The sequence below is a fragment of the Oryctolagus cuniculus genome, chromosome 20 (genome assembly GCF_051225735.1).
Source record: "Oryctolagus cuniculus isolate XC-2025 breed Fujian yellow rabbit chromosome 20, ASM5122573v1, whole genome shotgun sequence".
In the NCBI taxonomy this organism is placed as follows: domain Eukaryota; kingdom Metazoa; phylum Chordata; class Mammalia; order Lagomorpha; family Leporidae; genus Oryctolagus; species Oryctolagus cuniculus.
Window position 1 is genome coordinate 19850161 of NC_142886.1, and position 18103 is coordinate 19868263.

The following is an 18103-nucleotide window of genomic DNA, read 5'->3' on the forward strand; positions in this document are numbered from 1 at the left end:
ATTTGATTTCTGACCACAGTGAAATTATATCAAGCAGATGAGGTTTTTTTTTTGTTTTTTTTTTTTGTTTTTTGTTTTTTTTTTTTTAACTGAAATCCTTTTTGGAGGGATTAGTCGTTGTTAGAAATGGGCGGACCGACCACTGTGCTGCCTTTGGGGGCTGCTGAATGGCACTGCTGGGAGAACTGTTTGTGCAGCTCAGAGTGATATGGGTGAAGAAGCCAGGTTCTGGCTCCGGGAGGCACTGTCCTTTGCGTTCGTGGGAGTACAGGCAGGACGTTACAGGTGAACTTACCCCCCAGTACTGTAGGTTTAGTGCAAAAATAGGCAGCATTTTTCCCTGGGGAGAGTAACATGCCCTGTTTTACTCACTGGTGGATTTCCTAGTCGTGTCCTGGGGTTTTTAATATACAGACTGAGGATGGGGGAGGCACTGTCACAGCAGCTAAGACGCCACTCGCGAGGCACATCCCACATCCGTGAGCCGGGGTTCCCGTCCTGGTGGTTCCCAGTTCCAGCCTCCTGCTGATGTTCATCACGGGAGGCAGCAGATGATAGCTCAAGCTCAAGAAGGTGAATCTCTGATACCCACATGGGCGATGCTGATTGAGTTCCTGGTTCTTGGCTTCAGCCTGGTCCAGCCCTGGCTGTTGCAGACATTTGGGGAGTAAACCAGCAGATACCAGGTTCTCTCTCTCTGCTTTTCAAGTAAAAATAAATAAAAATTTAGAAAATAAAAGGCTGAAGATATATGTTTAACGGCTCTGCGTCACTAAATTTATCTGTGTAGTCCCCTATAAAAAAACAAAAAGGAGAAATTGGTTTAAAGAGTCACAGGATTCGGAGCCAAAAGAGCTCTTCAAGTCTCTAGTCTGACCCTGCGTTGTCAGATGAGTGACAGTAATGATAGCTGGTGATGGCTGTGTTGTGGCCTAGGTTAGCCTAAAGTTAATATTTCGGGCTCTTGCCTTTTACTTAGAGAAGAATTATAAGCACAGGCTCAAACACCGCATGCAGCGTGGTGAAGTTTAGAGTTTATTTAGAGAGTAAGAGGGACACACAGGAACATAAGGGTTTTATTAAGGGAGAGTGGGCCAAGAGGGGTAAACAGGGAACTTCATATCCCCATTTCAGGGGTTCATGAGGAGAGGGAGCAGGCTAGAGTGAGAGCTGGCCGGCCCAGTGCTCTCCAGGTCTCTTTTTCACCAAAAGGGGAGTGGTTACATAGTCTGATTGACAGGTGGGTGGATACAGGTCAGATTGCATGAAGGGGGGTGTGGCCTCCAGCTCCTGAACCTCATCTCCCTGACCAATCCCATATCAGCTGTATTAGTCGCTATTATTTTTGATGACTAAGTGCTTTAGATACATGTCTTCATATAATACAGATTATGTATTATAATCTGAAAATCTAAAATGAAAAATACTTGCTAAACTCAAACTTTTGAGCATAAACGTGGTGCCACAAGTAGAAAATTCCATATCATAAAACTTTGTTTCATGTACAAAACTATTCAAAATGTGTAAAATTACTTTCAGGCTATGTGTCTAAAGGGTATATGAAACATATGAATTTATTTAGACTTGGGTCCCTTCCCTAAGATACATACCTCTTTATGTATATGCAGATATTCCAAAATCTGTAATTCAGAATGCTTCTGGTCTCCAGCGTTTCAAATATGAGATATTCAAGTGCACTTAACAGTAGACCTATGAGATAGGTATTGTGTGCCATTTTAATGATTGGGGGGGGCGCCGGTTCTAGTACTGGCTGTTCCTCTTCCCATCCAGCTCTCTGCTATGGCCTGGGAAAGCAGTGGAAAATGGCCCAACTCCTTGGGCCCCTGCACCCACGTGGGAGACCTGGAAGAAGCTCCTGGCTCCTGGCTTCGGATCAGCACAGCTCCGGCCATTGCGGCCATCTGGGGAATGAACCAGTGGACAGAAGACCTTTCTCTCTGTCTCTCACTGTCTGTAACTCTACCTCTTAAATAAATTAAAAAAAAAAAAAAAAAAAACTTAAAACACACACACACACACACACACACAGGGCCACAGGGCAAGACTGCTGATGTGAAGCATCTTCCTGGCTGACTTATGCAGTTAGAGGCAGAATACAAGTGGCACCCCAGCCTCTTGACCTTGAACACGGATTTCTGATTTTGACCTGAGGGCTCACTCTTTGTGGTCATTTTTGTCTCTTTTTTTTTTTTGCTCTCTATCCCCTTATAATTTCAATGAAATTGAATGAAATAGAGGGAAGGGTGGTTTAGGCTTTGGGTTTTGGGTGAGTTTTTAGAGTTTATTTTTAAATAGGCAGCCTTCCCAGACCGGAATGTAGCAGGCGGCCTGAGAACCAGGAAGTGACACAGACCTGTTTATCCCATCCCACTTGGGGGCCTTTGGAAAGGATCTGCAGACATGGTAAAAAGTAAACATAACCGCATCAGCCCTTCTCTGGGGTTTGCTATTTTTGACCTGGAGGAGGTGTTCACTGCACAGCTGTTTTGAAAACCAAAATCCAGCTCCTAAACATCGCCTTAGCAAAGCTATAATAGATGTCACAGGACAGCAGCATTCTGGAACCCAGTATCATCCCCTCCCCTGTCCTCTTGGTGAATTGTTCGTGTTTCTTTCTTTGTCAGTAGCACTGTTCGTGCAAAACACTGTCCTGGGGCCCTCCCTGATGCATGCATGAGTTCAAGGTCCAGCCCAGAGCTTTCTGTTTCACTTCTCTGCTGCTCCCCTCAGAAGTCTTGGTTCAGATCTTTGGACATCCTGTGTTCTCAAAAAGCACTTTTTTTTTTTTTTTTTTTTTTTTTTTTTTTGTTTTTTTTTGTTAGAAGTCTTCTCTTGGGCCCTAGTGACAGTTTGGCAGTGCTCTATAGATTGTGGATTCTCTAGGTAAGAGCTGTGCCCTGCTTCATCGCTGTGTTCAGCTGAGCCTTTCCCAGTAACAGTCGCTGAATCACACTAGAGGCACTGGAAACAGAGCCCTGAGAGGTCAGGTGCGGCACATCCATGTCCTGTGCTCTGTGTGTCTGGTGATTACTGAGACCTGTTCCGCTCAGCTCTGATGGGAACCAAGCAGATGGCTGTCATGACACAGAAGATTTGTCTTGGGATCTAGGGCCCAGTTACTTCCACTCTGCCAGGCACCTGTTTCTGGCTTGCACGGTGCCCAAACTGGAGGCTTTCTACCTTTCTCCTCCGGTTTCGTATCTGCTACGGCTTTGCCATCTTGTTCTACACAGATGATGTCTTCTGCGTTTACCCTTTTTCCTCTTCATTCAACAAGCTTTTGTTGAGCACCTTGGGGCACTGAGAGGAGCCGAGTTGGTGATCTTTGCAGGAATTGATTACCTGTGCTAAGGACGCCATACAACATTTTAAGTGGCTCAGGGAGGGACGTGCTTTGTTGTCCCATTCATAGTCCAGGCAGTGATGCTGTGGGTTCGGGAGAACCTCCTGTTCCTAAAGAGCCAAATAATAAGACGTTTTCCTGGAAGACTTAGGGAGCCTTTTTCTTTTAAAGGTTTGTTTATTTATTTATTTGAAAGAGTTACAGGGCAGGTAGGAAGAAGATTGCTCTTCCAACTGCTGGTTCACACCTCAGATAGCCACAACAGCCAGCAGTGGACCAGGCTGGAAGCCAGGAGCTTCATCTAGATCTTCTGTGTGTGTGGCAGGGTCCCAAGTACTTGGGCCATCTTTCTTTGCTTTCCCAGACCATTAGCATGGAGCTGGATCAGAAGTGGAGCAGCTGGGACAAGAACCAGCATCCATATATGATACTGGCATCACAGGGAGTGGCTTAACTAGAAGCAAGGGGAGGAAAGACTTCTGGGGCCCTTGGATTCTGTTGTTATCTGTACAGTGATGTTAACACCACCTGTTTCACATGCAAATGAGGGTACTTCAAATTCATGGAAAATGGAATTAAAATTTATTTTGGTGTACAAACATTTTGAAATCCGTGCAGTTTTTTCACAATATGCATTTTTGATGACTTTTTGAAAATCTTTCTGCATGGATTTCAAGGTTTTTTTGCACCAAAATAAATTTTAATTCCATTTCCACAAACTTTTTGAATACCATTGTATATGCACATGTGCATTGTAAGGACACACACACACAGAGTCTTTAGTTGCCATAGACAGTAATAATTATTACCTTAGTCACAAATATAGTCGTTTAATTTGGGCGTGGGGTAGTACTAATGAAGTGACTTGAAAAATATTTTTAGTTCGATGGGAAAGAAGCTGGGAGTTTCCTTGGTTTAACCTGTGGGCTGTTCTTCTGTATAAACTGAGTTTTTGTTTTTGAGCCAGCTGGAGGGGGCCCTTTGAGAGTCTATGGGGTCAACCACAGGCTACTAGAACAGGACTCAGAGCTCGCTGGGTGCCCGCTCTCTCAGACATAGCCCTAAGGCTCTCACACACACACACCTCAGTTTCCAGCCCACAGCAATCCAAGGAGGCGGCAGCATTTTGTCCAGGTCACAGATGGGAGCTGAGACAGGCGTGCCCTAGACCACCCCATTAGCGATATTCAAGCAGTCCAGAGGGCTGCAGGGTACCATCCTCCCGAGAGGGATTTAGCTGAACTCTTTCCTTTGAATGATGAAGAAACAGGCTAGGGAAGCAAATGTTTGTCCTGGGCAGCCCATCAGTCATCGGTGAGGCTGGGACCAGAGGATAGGTTTCCTGCCTTCAGGTTGGGATTTATGGCAAGCTGGCTTCCCCACTGTCAGAGGCGTTCAGCCCAGCTTTGCCTCTCTGCCGCCTCTCCTTCTCTCTTGTCTTGAGTCTTGCTTTCTCTCTTCTGCCCTTCTCTCTTGCATGTTTTCTCTTTCTGCCTGGGCCCCTGTGGCTCTGCAGCCTGATCCTGAGGCTGGGATTTTTTTTTTTTTTTTTTGCTAGACGTTTGTTATTTTTGGAAAGCACTTTAGGAACACTGTGTACGGATGGCCCTTACAAATGTGCTGATGGATTGATTAAGCTCTAAATGGGAAAGTGGACTCTCCTGGGTTTGCTGCAGTGCACAGTGAGGTAGATGCTCAGGACTGGCCTTGGAAAAGACATTGCTGGGGGGAAAGGCTGCTCCTGCAGAACAATGCAGGCAGATTTAATGTGTCTTCCTCCCAGCCAGAGCTTTTGTTGACTTACATTTGCAGAGGAAAGATTTCTGGGCCCCTCCTATCCCCTAGAGACAATCCAGATTCTTAGAACTGAAAGGGCCTTTGGGATCACCCAGGTCTGCCTGGGCACCAGGAAGACTGGCTGACCTACCTGAGGCCAGACCCCAGTTTAGCTGCCCCCTGGCACTTTCTCCTGTGCTCAGGACCCTGCTGTAGCTGTGCTGTTGTCAGGTTCTAGAAGGAGATGTTGGAGACTGCAGGGAGGAGGCTTAGGAATGGGTGGTGGTGTGTCGGCTCGTGTTCCTGCTGTTTGAAATTTGGGGACTGATGGTGGTGATGGGGGGCGTGTGGTGCCCAGAGGATGTGGTGAGTGATTGTGGGGGAGCTAGACAAGTGCAGGAGGAATTTCAAAGCAGTTCACAGACACCTCTGGCCCCCTGCAGGGACTTAGCTGCCCTAAAAGGAAAGCTGAAGGTAGTTTTTTGTGATTTGGAGGGGTGAAATTTGGTGTTTGTGCCATTTGATTTAAAAGCTGGAGATGAAAAGGAAATACAGTAGCATTCCAGCACATTCCAGCAAGAATCTCCAAAGTCCAGTAGAAGAATCTGTGGCTCTTAAAGCACTCAAGTGTTAGCCGTAGAAAGGAAGCAGAAGCCAGAGTAGAAGGACCCATTGGTTCTCAGGAGGGAAAAGCAGAAGGCGTCTATCTGTAAGTAAGTTCAGTCATGTTTGATTGGGGTGGGAAGTAGGAGGCATTTAGGTAGTTTGCCTGCTGTAGTCTGGCCATTTCAGGGTGAGTGGGAGTAACCAGGGACAACTGGAGAGGTGAGGGAGGGTCTGGGCAGCTGTGGCCCTACGGGTTACTTCTCTAACCACACCCTGTTGGGGAACTTTGGACTTCAAAGTGTTGGGACTCCTTATCACTGCTCTCTGAAAAGTAGCTAGGTGGTTACATTCTGTGCTCGCCTCTGGAACAGCTTCTTTGTCCTCTCCCGGATCACAGGTCAGCCTTTGGGTTGGTGGAGGTAGTTGGTGGAAGGAGTAAACTCTGCCCTGGCCGCTCGCCACCACTAACACCTTTCCAGATTAGCCTGAGTCAAGAACGGGTATGTTCATTCATTCCTCCTAACTAGTGGACAGATGAGCCATAGTTTAGGAAATAGCTTGTCCTAAACATTAGCTATAAACTGAGCCCGACCTCACCTCGCCAGTACCTGGGAGCCATGCTGGACTGTGAGTCCAGCCCCTCTTCCCTCCACGCAGGGGCGCTCCAGCAGGACTGCGGCATTCACCCCAGGAGCACTCGCAGCTGGCCCAGCCTGCCACCGCCGCCTCTCTGGGCCTGGAGCCAGCTCTGAAGGTGACTCCAGGGCGCCAGGGTCAGCCTGGCGGCACTGTGGCAGCAGCAAGCGAGTAAGCTGTGTGACCTTTGTGCTCATGCTGCCAGTTCTTCTTCATTCTGGAAGCCTGCTGTGCAGTCACCACATCTCAGGTAGCCCTGCTGTCTTGGCTTCTGGCTAAGACTGTAAGTGTTCTTCCTGGTTTACAGAACATTTCCACATCTTTTGTCCCTTTTGTGGCTCACCAGAGCCTTGCAAAATAGTCAAAGCCAGCAATAGCCCACTTTGCAAATGAGGAAGCAGAGAAAGAATGAGCTAAGTGGCTTCCTCAGGCTCAGAGCCACGGGTTAAGGGCAGTGTCCCCTCCTCCTTGTAGAATTTCCTGGACAGGAAGTGAAGTGTTCACGACATCACCTTCAGCAAGGTAAAGCCACCCAGCTTGTGGTGGTTTGGGTTCACAGAGGCAGGGAAGGTTGGCTCGCCCTGCCCACGTGGGGCTAGCTCATGGGGCCCCCTGCTCCCACTTGCTGCTTGGCTGGGCAGCAGTACCAGTTTCCAAGAAAGGAAGTCGGAAAGGTAAAGGCAAGTTTTCCACAACCCCTCTGCACCCTGTGTTTTGGAGGGGAGGGCTGGCTGGTGGAAGAAGAGGTGGATCACATTCAGGGAAGCGTGGTAATTAAAAGAAGTAATGTACCAAAAGAAAGCAAAAGTGAAATGGATCCTCCCCCTAATACACACACACACACACACACACACACACACACATTGTAAACAAAGTTTTAGCCTTGGTATTTCTTTAGGGATAATGAATATATGGTCTTAATTTGTTCTGAAAGGTTTTTCTTTTCAGTTGGTCTGTAATGCAAGGACAGATTTTTTTTTTTAAGATTTGTTTTATTTGTTTGAAAGGCAGAGTTAGGGAGAGTGAGAGAGAGAGAGAGAGAAGAAGGGGGAGAGAAAGAGAGAGAGAAGGATGGGGAGAGAGAAAGAGGGAGAGAGAGAGAGATCTTCCATCTGCTGGTTTATTCCCCAAATGACTTCAATGGCCAGGGCTGGCCATGCCGAAGATAGAAGCCAGGAATGCCATCCAGGTTTCTCACGTGAGTGACAGGGACACAAGTACGTGAGTCATTTTTCACTGTATTTCCAGGAGCATTATCAGGGACCTGGATTGGAAGTGGAGCAGCCAGGACTTGAACTGGCGCTCATATGGGATGGCAGCGTCCCACGTGGTGGCTTAACCCACTGTACTCATATGGGATGGATGCTCCTGTTCTGGGGCAGTAACCGCTGGCCCAGCTTGCATGGAAGCAGTCTTCTGCTTCTTTGTTGCAATTTTTATCACTGTTTCTATCACCTCATCCCTTCTGCCCTTGATCAAGTCTTAGGCTTGGTGGTGGAATTGACCCCTTAGCTCTGCTGGTTTCCCAAGCAGTAAGGGAAGGGCCAGCTGTTGCTGTAAAAGATGGAAGGAACCGGGAGCTCATTCCTGCACCATCTTCTCCCAGATTCCTCACTGGGTCTTCCCCGCAGTGTTCATGAGTCTAGCGAACATTCGCTGCCTGCCTGTGAGCTGCCAGGCCCTACGCTGGCTGTTGACACTTCCAAGTTGAGTAATTCACAGTCCTTGCCTTCAAGGAACGCTCCACCTGGTGAGGTGTCCGCAGATAACACATGGATGTCATAGCCTGTTAAAGGTGCAGCCGTGGCACAGTGAGCAGGGGTCAGTCCCACGGGGGTGGGCCTGGTGACAGGTGGCAGGTGGCAGGAAGGAGCTCCACCTAGACCAGACCCTTGAGCTGAGCCCTTCCGGGACTGTTCCTGGCCTAGGGAGCAGTCACATTCCTGTGGCTTATTTTAATGTGGATGGGTTTGTTGAGGGAAGAGACAGGCAGTCTACAGGAAAGCCTTGCTACTTTATTTTATATTTCGTCTGTTTGAACAGGGAATGTGTTTACAAAGTACAATGTTCAGGGAGGCTGAGGGAATTCATGCAGGAGAAGGTGTTCTCCTTCCCTGTTAACCTCTCAGTTAACCTCCCCTTCTTGAAGGCAACCCTCAGTCACCAGTTTCTTATGAATCACTCAGAGGGATTTTCTGTGATTCAGGTGTGTGTGTGTGTGCATGCATACCCCACAAAAAGACATACAGCCAAGTGGTTTTCTTTTTTTTTTTTAAAGATTTATTTATTTACCTAAATGGGATGCCAGCACTGCAGACACTGGCTTTATCTGCTATGCCACAGTGCCGGCCGCAAGTGGTTTTCTTCATGGACTAACAAAGTCATTCCATATGAGCATATAGTAAACTGTCCTGTTCTCTTAAAACCCCTAACAAATATTCTGTGCTATGTAACTTATTTAACTAGTCCTCTGATGAACTCTTAGGTTGCTCCAGTCTTTTGCCAGTACAAACAATGCAGTGAGGAGCAGGCACTCGGCGCAGTGGTTAGGATGCCCATGTCTCATATCGAATTCCTGGGTTTGAGTCTTGGCTTCACTCCTGATTCCAGCTTCCTGCTGCTGTGCATCCTGGGAAGCAGCAGTTGATAACTGAAGTGGTCAGGTCCCTGCCATCCACAAGGGAGAGTTGGACTGAGTTCTGAGCTCCTGGCTTCCACTGGGCACAGCCCCAGCTGCTTCAGGCATTTGGGGAGTCAGTCAACAGATGGGAGATCTCTTTATCTTTGTCTTTCTGCATTTCAAATAAATAAATTCTAAAGATTATCATTTTTAAAAGATTTATTTATTTACTTATTTGAAAGGCAGAGTTACAGAGATGGGGGAGAGGCAGTAACAGAGGTCTTCATTCCTGGAACTCCATCTGAGTCTCCCATGTGGACCATTTCCTGCTGCTTTTCCAGGTTTACTAGCAGGGAGCCGGATCAGACAAACCGGTGTCTGTATAGGATCCCAGTGTCGTAGGTGGCGTCTTAACCCCCTACTCCATGATGCCAGCCCCACACGTGTAATTTCTGAGGACAGATTCTATTAAGTAGAATGGATGGGTCAGAGAGAGTATGTGCTTTTTTTTTTTTTTTTTTTTTTTTTACAGTTTCATCAAGTTACAATCCAAAGAGTTTAACACTGTAAAATATGAAGATTCCTTACCACTCATCCACCACAGCTCTGTCCCTGCCCTCCAAACCTCCAAAGTCCCTGCTGGAGTGATCTTCCTAAAGTAATTTGGTCTTACAACCAACCTGTTTACCATTCTTGTAAGCATCACATGGTTTTCAGGGTAAAGGTTAAACTCCCCGGCTCAGCCTCTGCCAGGAAGCGCTGGAGTAGTCTGACCCGCTTGTGTTGAGTACTTCCTTCTTTGCCATTAGGACTCAGTTCAGCACCACTTCCTCTGAGTCGTCTTCCCCTGAGCACCATCCTATGCGGCCTCTTGCAGTCGCTACTTAAATATTTGTTGTGCACATGCTGTGATGTCACAGATGCAGATGTCTGTTGTGGTGAGCCACAGGTGATTATTGCTGCCTTCAGGGACTGATGTCTGCCTGATGTGGCTGCTTCTGAGCCCATTGCCTCCCCTGTCACTCATCAACTCTAGTGACATAGCCTTTGACCTCTTTGGACCTTGGCTTAGGCATCTGTCAAATGTGAAGGTAGAGCTGGATGAGCTGAAGGTCCCTGTGGCGCAGGCCTTATTAATGATTACCGTGGCAGTGGTAGTCAGTATTTGTTGAGGATTTACACAAGGCCAAACAGTTTGCCAAGCACTTTAAAAAATTTTTTTATTTTAATTATTTGAAAGGCAGAGTTAACAAGAGAGAGGGAGAGACCCAGAGAGAGAGAGATCTTCCATCCACTGGTTCATTCCCCAAATGGCTGCAACAGCCAGGGCCAGGCCAGACCAAAGCCAGGAGCCAGGAGCTTCTTTCAGGTCTCCCATGTGGGTGTAGGGGCTCAAGCACTTGGGCCGTCTTTCACTGCTTTCCCAGGTGCATTCGCAGGGAGCTAGATCAGAAGTGGAGCAGCCAGATATGGGATGCTGGCAGTGCAGGCGATGGCTTTACCCATTAGGCCAGAATGACAGCCCCTTGCCAAGCACTTTGAACCTAATCCTTGTGTGAACCTTATAAAAACATTGTGGTCACTGTCCCCATTTTACAGATGAGGAAACTAAGGTGGAGAAGTTACGTGACTTGGACATAATCGAGGACACAGATGTAAGTCCAGGCATTTTGACTCTACCTTTCTCGGACACAGAAATGCACACCCATTGCACATTTCTGCACAGTCTTGTGTACTGTTCTGGGTCGTTCACAGACTCCACCCCCAGACCTCTCTATGAGCCATAACTGTTTTACAACATTAAAGGTAAAAGCTGTGGACAGAAGGCTGCTTGAGGACCAGAGACTGGCTGGGTTTTTGAAACCCAGGCTAATGCTTATTTGAAGACTCTTTCTTTGTCTTTTTTTTTTTTTTAAGATTTATTTATTTATTTGATAACTAGAGTTATAGACAGTGAGAGGGAGAGACAGAGAGAAGGTCTTTCATCTGCTGGTTCACTCCATAAATGGCTGCAATGGCTAGCGCTTAGCAGATCCAAGCCAGGAGCCAGGATCTTCTTCCCACGTGGGTGCAGGGGCCCAAGCGCTTCGGCTACCTTCTGCTGCTTTCCCAGGCCATGGCAGAGAGCTGGATTGGAAGAGGAGCAGCTGGGCAGAGGATTAGCCTACTACGCCCCAGCGCCAGCCCTTATTTGAAGACTCTTGAGAGAGCTGCTCCTCTTTTGGATTGAGACAACTCTTGTTGCTGTTTGCGTTCCCTCTTTGCTGGAGAATATAGGTCTGAGTCAAGGCTTCAGATGAGCATTATGACTAGGTCTGGCTTCTCAGAGCATCCTTTGGGCTGTAGATGGTGGGCTCCCTTATCTGTGCACATAAAGCCTTATAAATGGGTGGGGGATATGTATGGACTTAAAAAAGGAAATATCTTATCAGTTAGAATATTTGGTATACTCTAGAACAAATGCAATGAAATAGGTTAACTAAAATCTAATAGGCATGCATCATTTTATAATCCAGCTGCCTCCTTACAGGTATGCAGCAAATAATCTTGTAAGTCTTGACCTGTGATTTAGATAGATTTTTAAGATACTGATTGCTACCCTTCTGAAGGCTATCTGAACTGGAGAGGCTGATGGGGCTAATTGACAACTGTAGCCAGTCTTCCACCCTCCATTGTTGTTGGGGACAGCCGCAGAATGTGGCCTCTCTGGTCACAGGTGTGTCGGGCGGGCCTTGATGAATTAGTTCATTTTTGAGATTCATGGCCAGGGAGTCAGATCCTCCCGGCTCATCCAGCCCGGGGCGGTTTAGCAGCCAGCAGGGGGTTGGCTCCTGCTGCTGCATTCCTTCTCTAGGCGGTGTTTTTCACCCTTTGAGACACGTGTTCGCTCTCTTTTTTCCTTTTGGTTAGCTGGACTTGTTCCGAGTCCAAGTAGCAAAAGCAGAGCCTCTCTGCCCCTCTCTGCTGGAGCCACCGAGGCTGGCGGTCGGACCGAGGCGGCAGCCCCGCAGAGCTGTGCTGTGCCGACGACAGATGTCCAGGTGACGCGGAGCTCAGCTCTTGGCCCCCTGGCCAGGGTCTGGTTCCCGGACGCTGGTGGCAGCTTGCTGCAGGCCTTGGCGTTTCCCCAGGGAGAAGTTGAAAAGCCTCCTCTGTGCTGTCTCTTTGGCTGGCAGCAGGGATCCAGTGGCGAGAATTCTTTCAACTTTGTATTTGATTATGGCTTCCTTACTCAAGTGCTTGCTTTTAACTGACTTATGACTAAAAGTTTTTGCCTTTCTTAAGTCCTTGTTTCAACTTTTTTGTTTGTTTCTTACAGGTGAATCTACGCCTGGCTGACGTTAGGATTCTTACTTTTGGATTTTACATTTTTTCTTTTTAAAACAACTTGGACGGATAAAAGATGTGCCATGGCAGGATAGCACCAAAGAGCAGCTCAGCGTTGGCCGTGGCCTCCGTCAGACATGGAGCCTTCCTTCCGCTGGTGGTCCTCAGTACCCTGCTTGGAGACGGGCTTGCCTCCGGTGAGTCCTGGCTGCCTCCTGCAAGTGGGAGGGAGAAGACTGAACAATTGTTCCTCCTGGAGGCTGCTGTAGGGGGTTTTATGCTGTGGTACATACCTGGGAGCAAGGCCTGGGGTCTAGTGAGACAGCCATTGGAGGGCTGTGTGGGAACCTGCTGGTAATGAGGTAATGAACTTAGCACCCTTCCCCCCAAGCCAGGACGGAGCTTGATGCACATACAGGTCAGGGCACAGGCCTGGGACTTAGGCTGCTTGTGTTCAGAGCCTGTTCCTACTGCTTGCTTCCCCTGGGACCCCTAGCAGTTTGTTTTACCGCTGGAAGCCTCCGTCTTCTCAGCTGCAGGGTGGGAGAATGATAGGTGATGTGATAGGTGAATGATAGGTGGGAGAATACAGGTGTGGAGATTGACAAGACAATACCGTGTACACTCAGGGATGGTCAACTCTTGCTTGTTTGCTTCTTGTCTTCCTGTGTTTTGCTCAGATGGAGAACGTAGTCAAGTGACAGTAGGACTTGGTTACTGACACTCCTGATGTTCTGATCTTAGACAAGACATGTAACCACTCTGTGGCCCAGTTTCTCTGTGAAATGAAAGGGTTGATCTAGGTAACCTGTAAGGTCACTTCTGGCTCCCCCAGTTTGTACTCTTACAATTCTGTGGGCTTTGTATTGAAGAGGGTGAGCTGAGCGGAGCTCTAGCCAGGGCTAGAAACGCTGTAGTGAGTCTTTTTAAGTTTGTTTAGTTCTTGTTGCCTTCAGCAATGTTCTGTGTGCCAGTAGACCTGGCACCCTTTGTAGAAAAGACGCATTTGAGTGTGTGCAGTAGACCTCTGGGTGATGTCTCAGAACCTGCCTTTGTAGACGGGATCCCTGCTGTCACTGAGCTCACCAGTAATGGGCACCCTCCCCGATTCCATTAGAAGAGTGCGTGGGGCAGTTTCCATGGATGGCATTCACTGGAGAGAGATCTCAGAGCCAGATTCTAGAAGGGGACAGTGGTGGGGAGTGGGGTACGTATATGGTGAACGTAGAGTCCACAGTTCAGTGCTTTCACGTCTACCACCCACTTATCTAACATGATAATGGTGCAGTCTCTCCTAATCTTACTGTTATTTTCTTCTGAATCATTGGGAGAAACAGTTGCTGATGTTTTCAAATTATTATTTATTTGAGAGAGAGACATTGAGCAAGCTCTCATTTGCTCCCAGAGCTGGGAGTCAGGAATGCAGTTCAGGTCTCCCATGTCAGTGGGAGGAACTCAGTTATTTGAACCATCACCTTGCTGCCTTCCAGGGCCTACAAGAGCAGGAAGCTGGAATCGAGAGCCAGAGTTGGGGATTGAACCCAGGCCCTCCTGTTTGCGATGCTGGCGTCTTAACTGCCAGACCTAACAGCCCACTCCCAGCTACTGACTTTTCAGTGCCTCATAACCTTCTCCAGTACACACGTGCAGCTTCCTTTTTCTGCTGCCTTCCCACTGCATTTTGACACTTCACCCAAACCTTTCCTCTTGGCCTTGAGAGGCACTGGCGTAAGCCCCCTGGGCAGTGATAGTTGGAACCCATGGTGTGGGCATCGTGGTTGTAGGAGGTTTCAAAGAAGAAGGCCAGACTGCACCCATGTGTGACACAGTGAAGCAGGGCCTCCATTCATTGAGCAATTCCAAAGCCAACCATGGAGTATAGAGACGGTCTTGTTCACCGCTGTATAGTATAAAGCTAGCAAACCGTGGCCCATAGGCCAAATCCTACTTTCTGCCTGCGTTTGTGTGGCCTGTGAGCTAACCATTTATATTTTTTAATGGTTAGAAGAGGGGCCGGTGCTGTGGTGTTGAAGATTGAGCCTCTGCCTGCATTGTCAGTATCCCAGTGGGCACCAATTTGAGTCCCAGCTGCTCCACTTCCATTCCAGCTCCCTGTTAATGCAGAGTGGGAAAGCAGCAGAGGATGGCCCAAGTGCTTAGGCCCCGGCACCCACATGAGAGACCTGGAAGAAGCTCCTGGCTCCTTGCTTCAGCCTGACCCAACTCCAGCTGTTACAGTTGATTAGGGAGTGAACCAGCAGATGGAAGATCTATCTGTCTCTGCATCTGCCTTTCAAATAAATAAATAAATCTTTAACAAAAAAAGATTAGAAGAAAAATCAGAAGAATGATGTTTTGTGATATAGAAATTATATGAAATACAAATTTCAGTCTGCACAAATGAAATTTCATTGGAAAAAACAGTGCTCATTCATGAATATATGTGTCCATGGCTGCTTTTGTGCTACAGTAGCAGAGGGTGAGTAGTTATGACAGTTCATATGGCCTGCAAAATCTCAAGTATTTGAGCCTTAAACTACCTGGCATTCTGTGGAAGAGATTCACACCTGCCCCCACCCCAGAGCCAGTGGGGCTCCATGGGTATGTGCATGAATGGAATGCTTATTTGAGCAGGACTGCCACAGCCAGGTGGGACTTTGGAGGCTGTGTGCTTATCCAGGGTCTTAGAACTGGTGCTAGGGCCAGGACCAGGCACCCTAGGGCCTGTGGTGCTCCTGTGACCTGCCTCTTCCAAGGCTCCTCCGTGGAAGCCACCCAGTATGTTACACAGTAGTGTTAGTGGCAGAATGTCTCAAGGCCTTAGCTCCCAACCCCACTTATTAAAGATTTATTTGTTTATTTATTTATTTGAAAGGTAGAGTTACACAGAGAGAGAGAGAGAGAGAGAGATCTTCTTGGGGCCAGCGCTGTGACATAGTGGGTTAAAGCCCTGGCCTGCAGCACCAGCATCCCACATGGGTGCTGGTTCTAGTCCTGGCTGCTCCACTTTTGACCCAGCTCCCTGCCAATGTGCCTGGGAAGGCAGCGGAGGATGGCCCAAGTGCTTGGACCCCTCCACCCACATGGGAGACCCAGAAGAAGTGCTGGCTCCTTTCTTCAGATCAGATCAGCTCTGGCCTTTGCTGCATTTGGGGAGTAGACCAGCAGATGGAAGACCTCTCTCTCTCTATCTCTTTCAAATAAATACATTAAAAAAAAAAAAAGAATGAAAGAAAGAAAGATCTTTTATTGCTGGTTCACTCCCCAAATGACCACAGTGGCTGGGCAGGCTGAAAGCAGAAGCCTGGAGCTTCCTCTGGATCTTCCACATGGGTGCAGGGGCCCAAACACCTGGGCTATCCTCCGCTGCCTTCCCAGGCACATTAGCAGGGAGCTGGATTGGAAATGGAGCACCTGGTCTCGAACCAGCGTCCACATGAGATGCTAGTGTCGCAGGCGGCTGGCTGTACCCGCTGTGTCACCGTGCCGGCTCCAAGGCCTTAGCCTCTTCAGCTTCATTAAGCCCCCACCTATCCCCATCCTCCATTTTGTTGGCTCCTCCTCCCTCCTCCCATTACCCACACCATTTTCCATCTACCCACACCTTCCCAACTTTCCACCCAAGGTCTGAAATCAATTATCAAGGTTCCAGACTGGCTGGATAAAGGGATTATTATTCTCCAGTGTGGAAAAATGTGTCTGTTTGTAGTGTGGGCTCAGACCCGGATGGGAAAGTTGGCTCTGTTGTTTTCCTTCCCCTCCCCCATCTGCAAAGAATCCTCCCTCCTTGGCCCTTCCAACTCCCAAGTCATTTCTGCTCCCCATAAAATGCGTGTCCTGGCAGGCAGCAGGGTGCAGGCAGGGGAAGGGGTTTCACCAGCACTTAGATCCAGTGTACCAAGTTGCTGCCAGTGTTTGTCTCTCTCTTCTCTCTCTCTCCCCTCTCTCGCTCCCTCCCTCCCTCCCTCTCTCGCTCTCAGCTTCTGGGGGAGGGAAGTGCCTGCTCCTTGGCCTGAAACCCAGAGCACACCTGTATGGCTGTGCCTGCCTGGCGTGAGCAGCATGCCAAGCAAGTTTGCCAAGAAACCAGGACTCCAAGATACTCTGAAGCCGGGAAAGGTAGTTCAGTTCAGGAAAACCTCTGCTTCCCCTTCGTGCATTTCTCACTGTGGCTGCTCCTCAACACCCTCTCCAGCGACATCCGAAAATGGGGTGCTTGTGAAATACACAGCTTGTCCACTGGGCTCTGGTTGACCCTGAGTATGCTACCATGTCATGCACATTCATGACAAAGTGGGCATCCTTGGGCGCAATTTGCCTTCCTAGTCTCTGGTCCTGAATACCGTAGTCAGCCCTAGTCTTGGTCATAAAGCTAGGTTGGGTAGAAAGGAATCATGTGGATCTGTCCTGTCTGGGCTCAGTTTCCATGCTGTGTCTCCGGTCTGCAGCCACTCGGTTTGGAGTTACAGCAGAGAAGGTCTTAGAGAGACATTGCCTAAGCCTCCAGCGTTCCCTTGGTCATTCCTTTAGATAGGGAGAATTACTGAAAAGTTTCTTTACTGGTGTCAAAAATCATATCTTATTCTTTACAGCCAGTCACACCACGCAGTGGGAAGACCAAAATTAGAAGTAAGACCTGTGTGTGTGCTACCCTCTTGCCCTTCTTGGACTAGAGGAATTGGGGTCCCAGCTGTGCAGCAGTGTCTCCCGGTCTCCTAGCTCTGTACCTTTGCCTGTGATCTTGGGAAACTTGCTGTGTGGCCTTTGGTGAATCACTTGACCCCCGTGTCTCCTGTAAAACAGAAACGACGATCCTTAAGAGTGGTTGGGTTGGTGTTGTGTAGACTAATAAAAATGATTGGCGGGCACTTGGCATGTAAAACGTGCCATGTAATTCCCAAATAATGACAACAAAACAGAGCCGGCGTGTGACCTGCTGTTGAGTCATGCTGCGCAGGAGACGTCACTCAGACAATGTCCTTTGCTGTCTTGAGAACATAGAACGGAAGGTGCAGGGTGGGTTCCAGGGAGGGGATGTGGAGCAGTTGTCAGATTTGACCAAGGAAGGCATTGTTTGCTTCAGGAATCCCCGGGGCAAGTGCATAACCTCTGAAGTCCCAGGGGGCTCCTCTCTGCAGAGTTGGGTGAGTTCAGCCGGCCTGCTGACTCAGAGAGAAATCTTTTGGCCTGCATTCTCTCTTTCCTGAGCATATTTACTGAACAGGCTCAGTACTTTCCTGACTGTTTCTGGTTTGTGCCCCCTCCCCACCAAGTGTTGCCATGACACAGCAGGCCACATTCAACTTCACAGTTGCCTAGGGCAGTTCTAACAGCAGTGGAAGCGGCCGTCTTCGTTTCCGCAGCACAGTGAGAAGGCCAGGCGGTCGGTTTTCATCGCAGATGGAAGATGTTGAGAGCTGGCTTCTCTGGGAGATGACGTGACTTTGGCCCTCAGCCTTACCATGGCACAGAGAAACTGGCAGGTGGCCCTGGCTCATCTCAGCATCTCTGAAGGCCCTGAAGTTGGAGAGGAGAGGACAGAAGGGAGCATCATCTCCACGTCTGATGGCTGTCCCGTGTACAGCTGTCAGAAGCCCTGCGGGCTGGGTGGTCCTGTAGCCGTTTCATAGAGAGAAGCCGAGCCGTAGAGTGGTTAGATGAATTGCTCAGACAGACATGACTGTTAGTGGTGAAGCTTGCTGGGATTTGTGTCCAGTCTTATCTGACTCTTGCTCAGAGAGTCTTGGCTGGGACCACCCTACCTTGCCAAGGGC

The 18103-nt window shown here is 48.5% G+C and overlaps 1 protein-coding gene across 3 annotated transcripts in view; it reads left to right on the forward strand.

Annotated features, from left to right (window-relative positions):
* Positions 1-18103, forward strand: part of SUSD6 (sushi domain containing 6) — a 98294-nt gene that overhangs the window by 32616 nt on the left and 47575 nt on the right. Inside the window, exons 2-3 of one of the 3 annotated variants that reach the window (XM_008248579.5) lie at positions 10602-10657; positions 12322-12526. In XM_008248579.5, coding sequence (XP_008246801.3) covers positions 12406-12526 — 121 coding nt within the window. In that variant the 5' untranslated portion in view covers positions 10602-10657; positions 12322-12405. Of the gene's footprint in view, positions 1-10601; positions 10658-11906; positions 12044-12321; positions 12527-18103 lie in introns of those variants that run through there. The other 2 variants (XM_002721663.6, XM_008248578.5) reach the window with 2 other exon arrangements.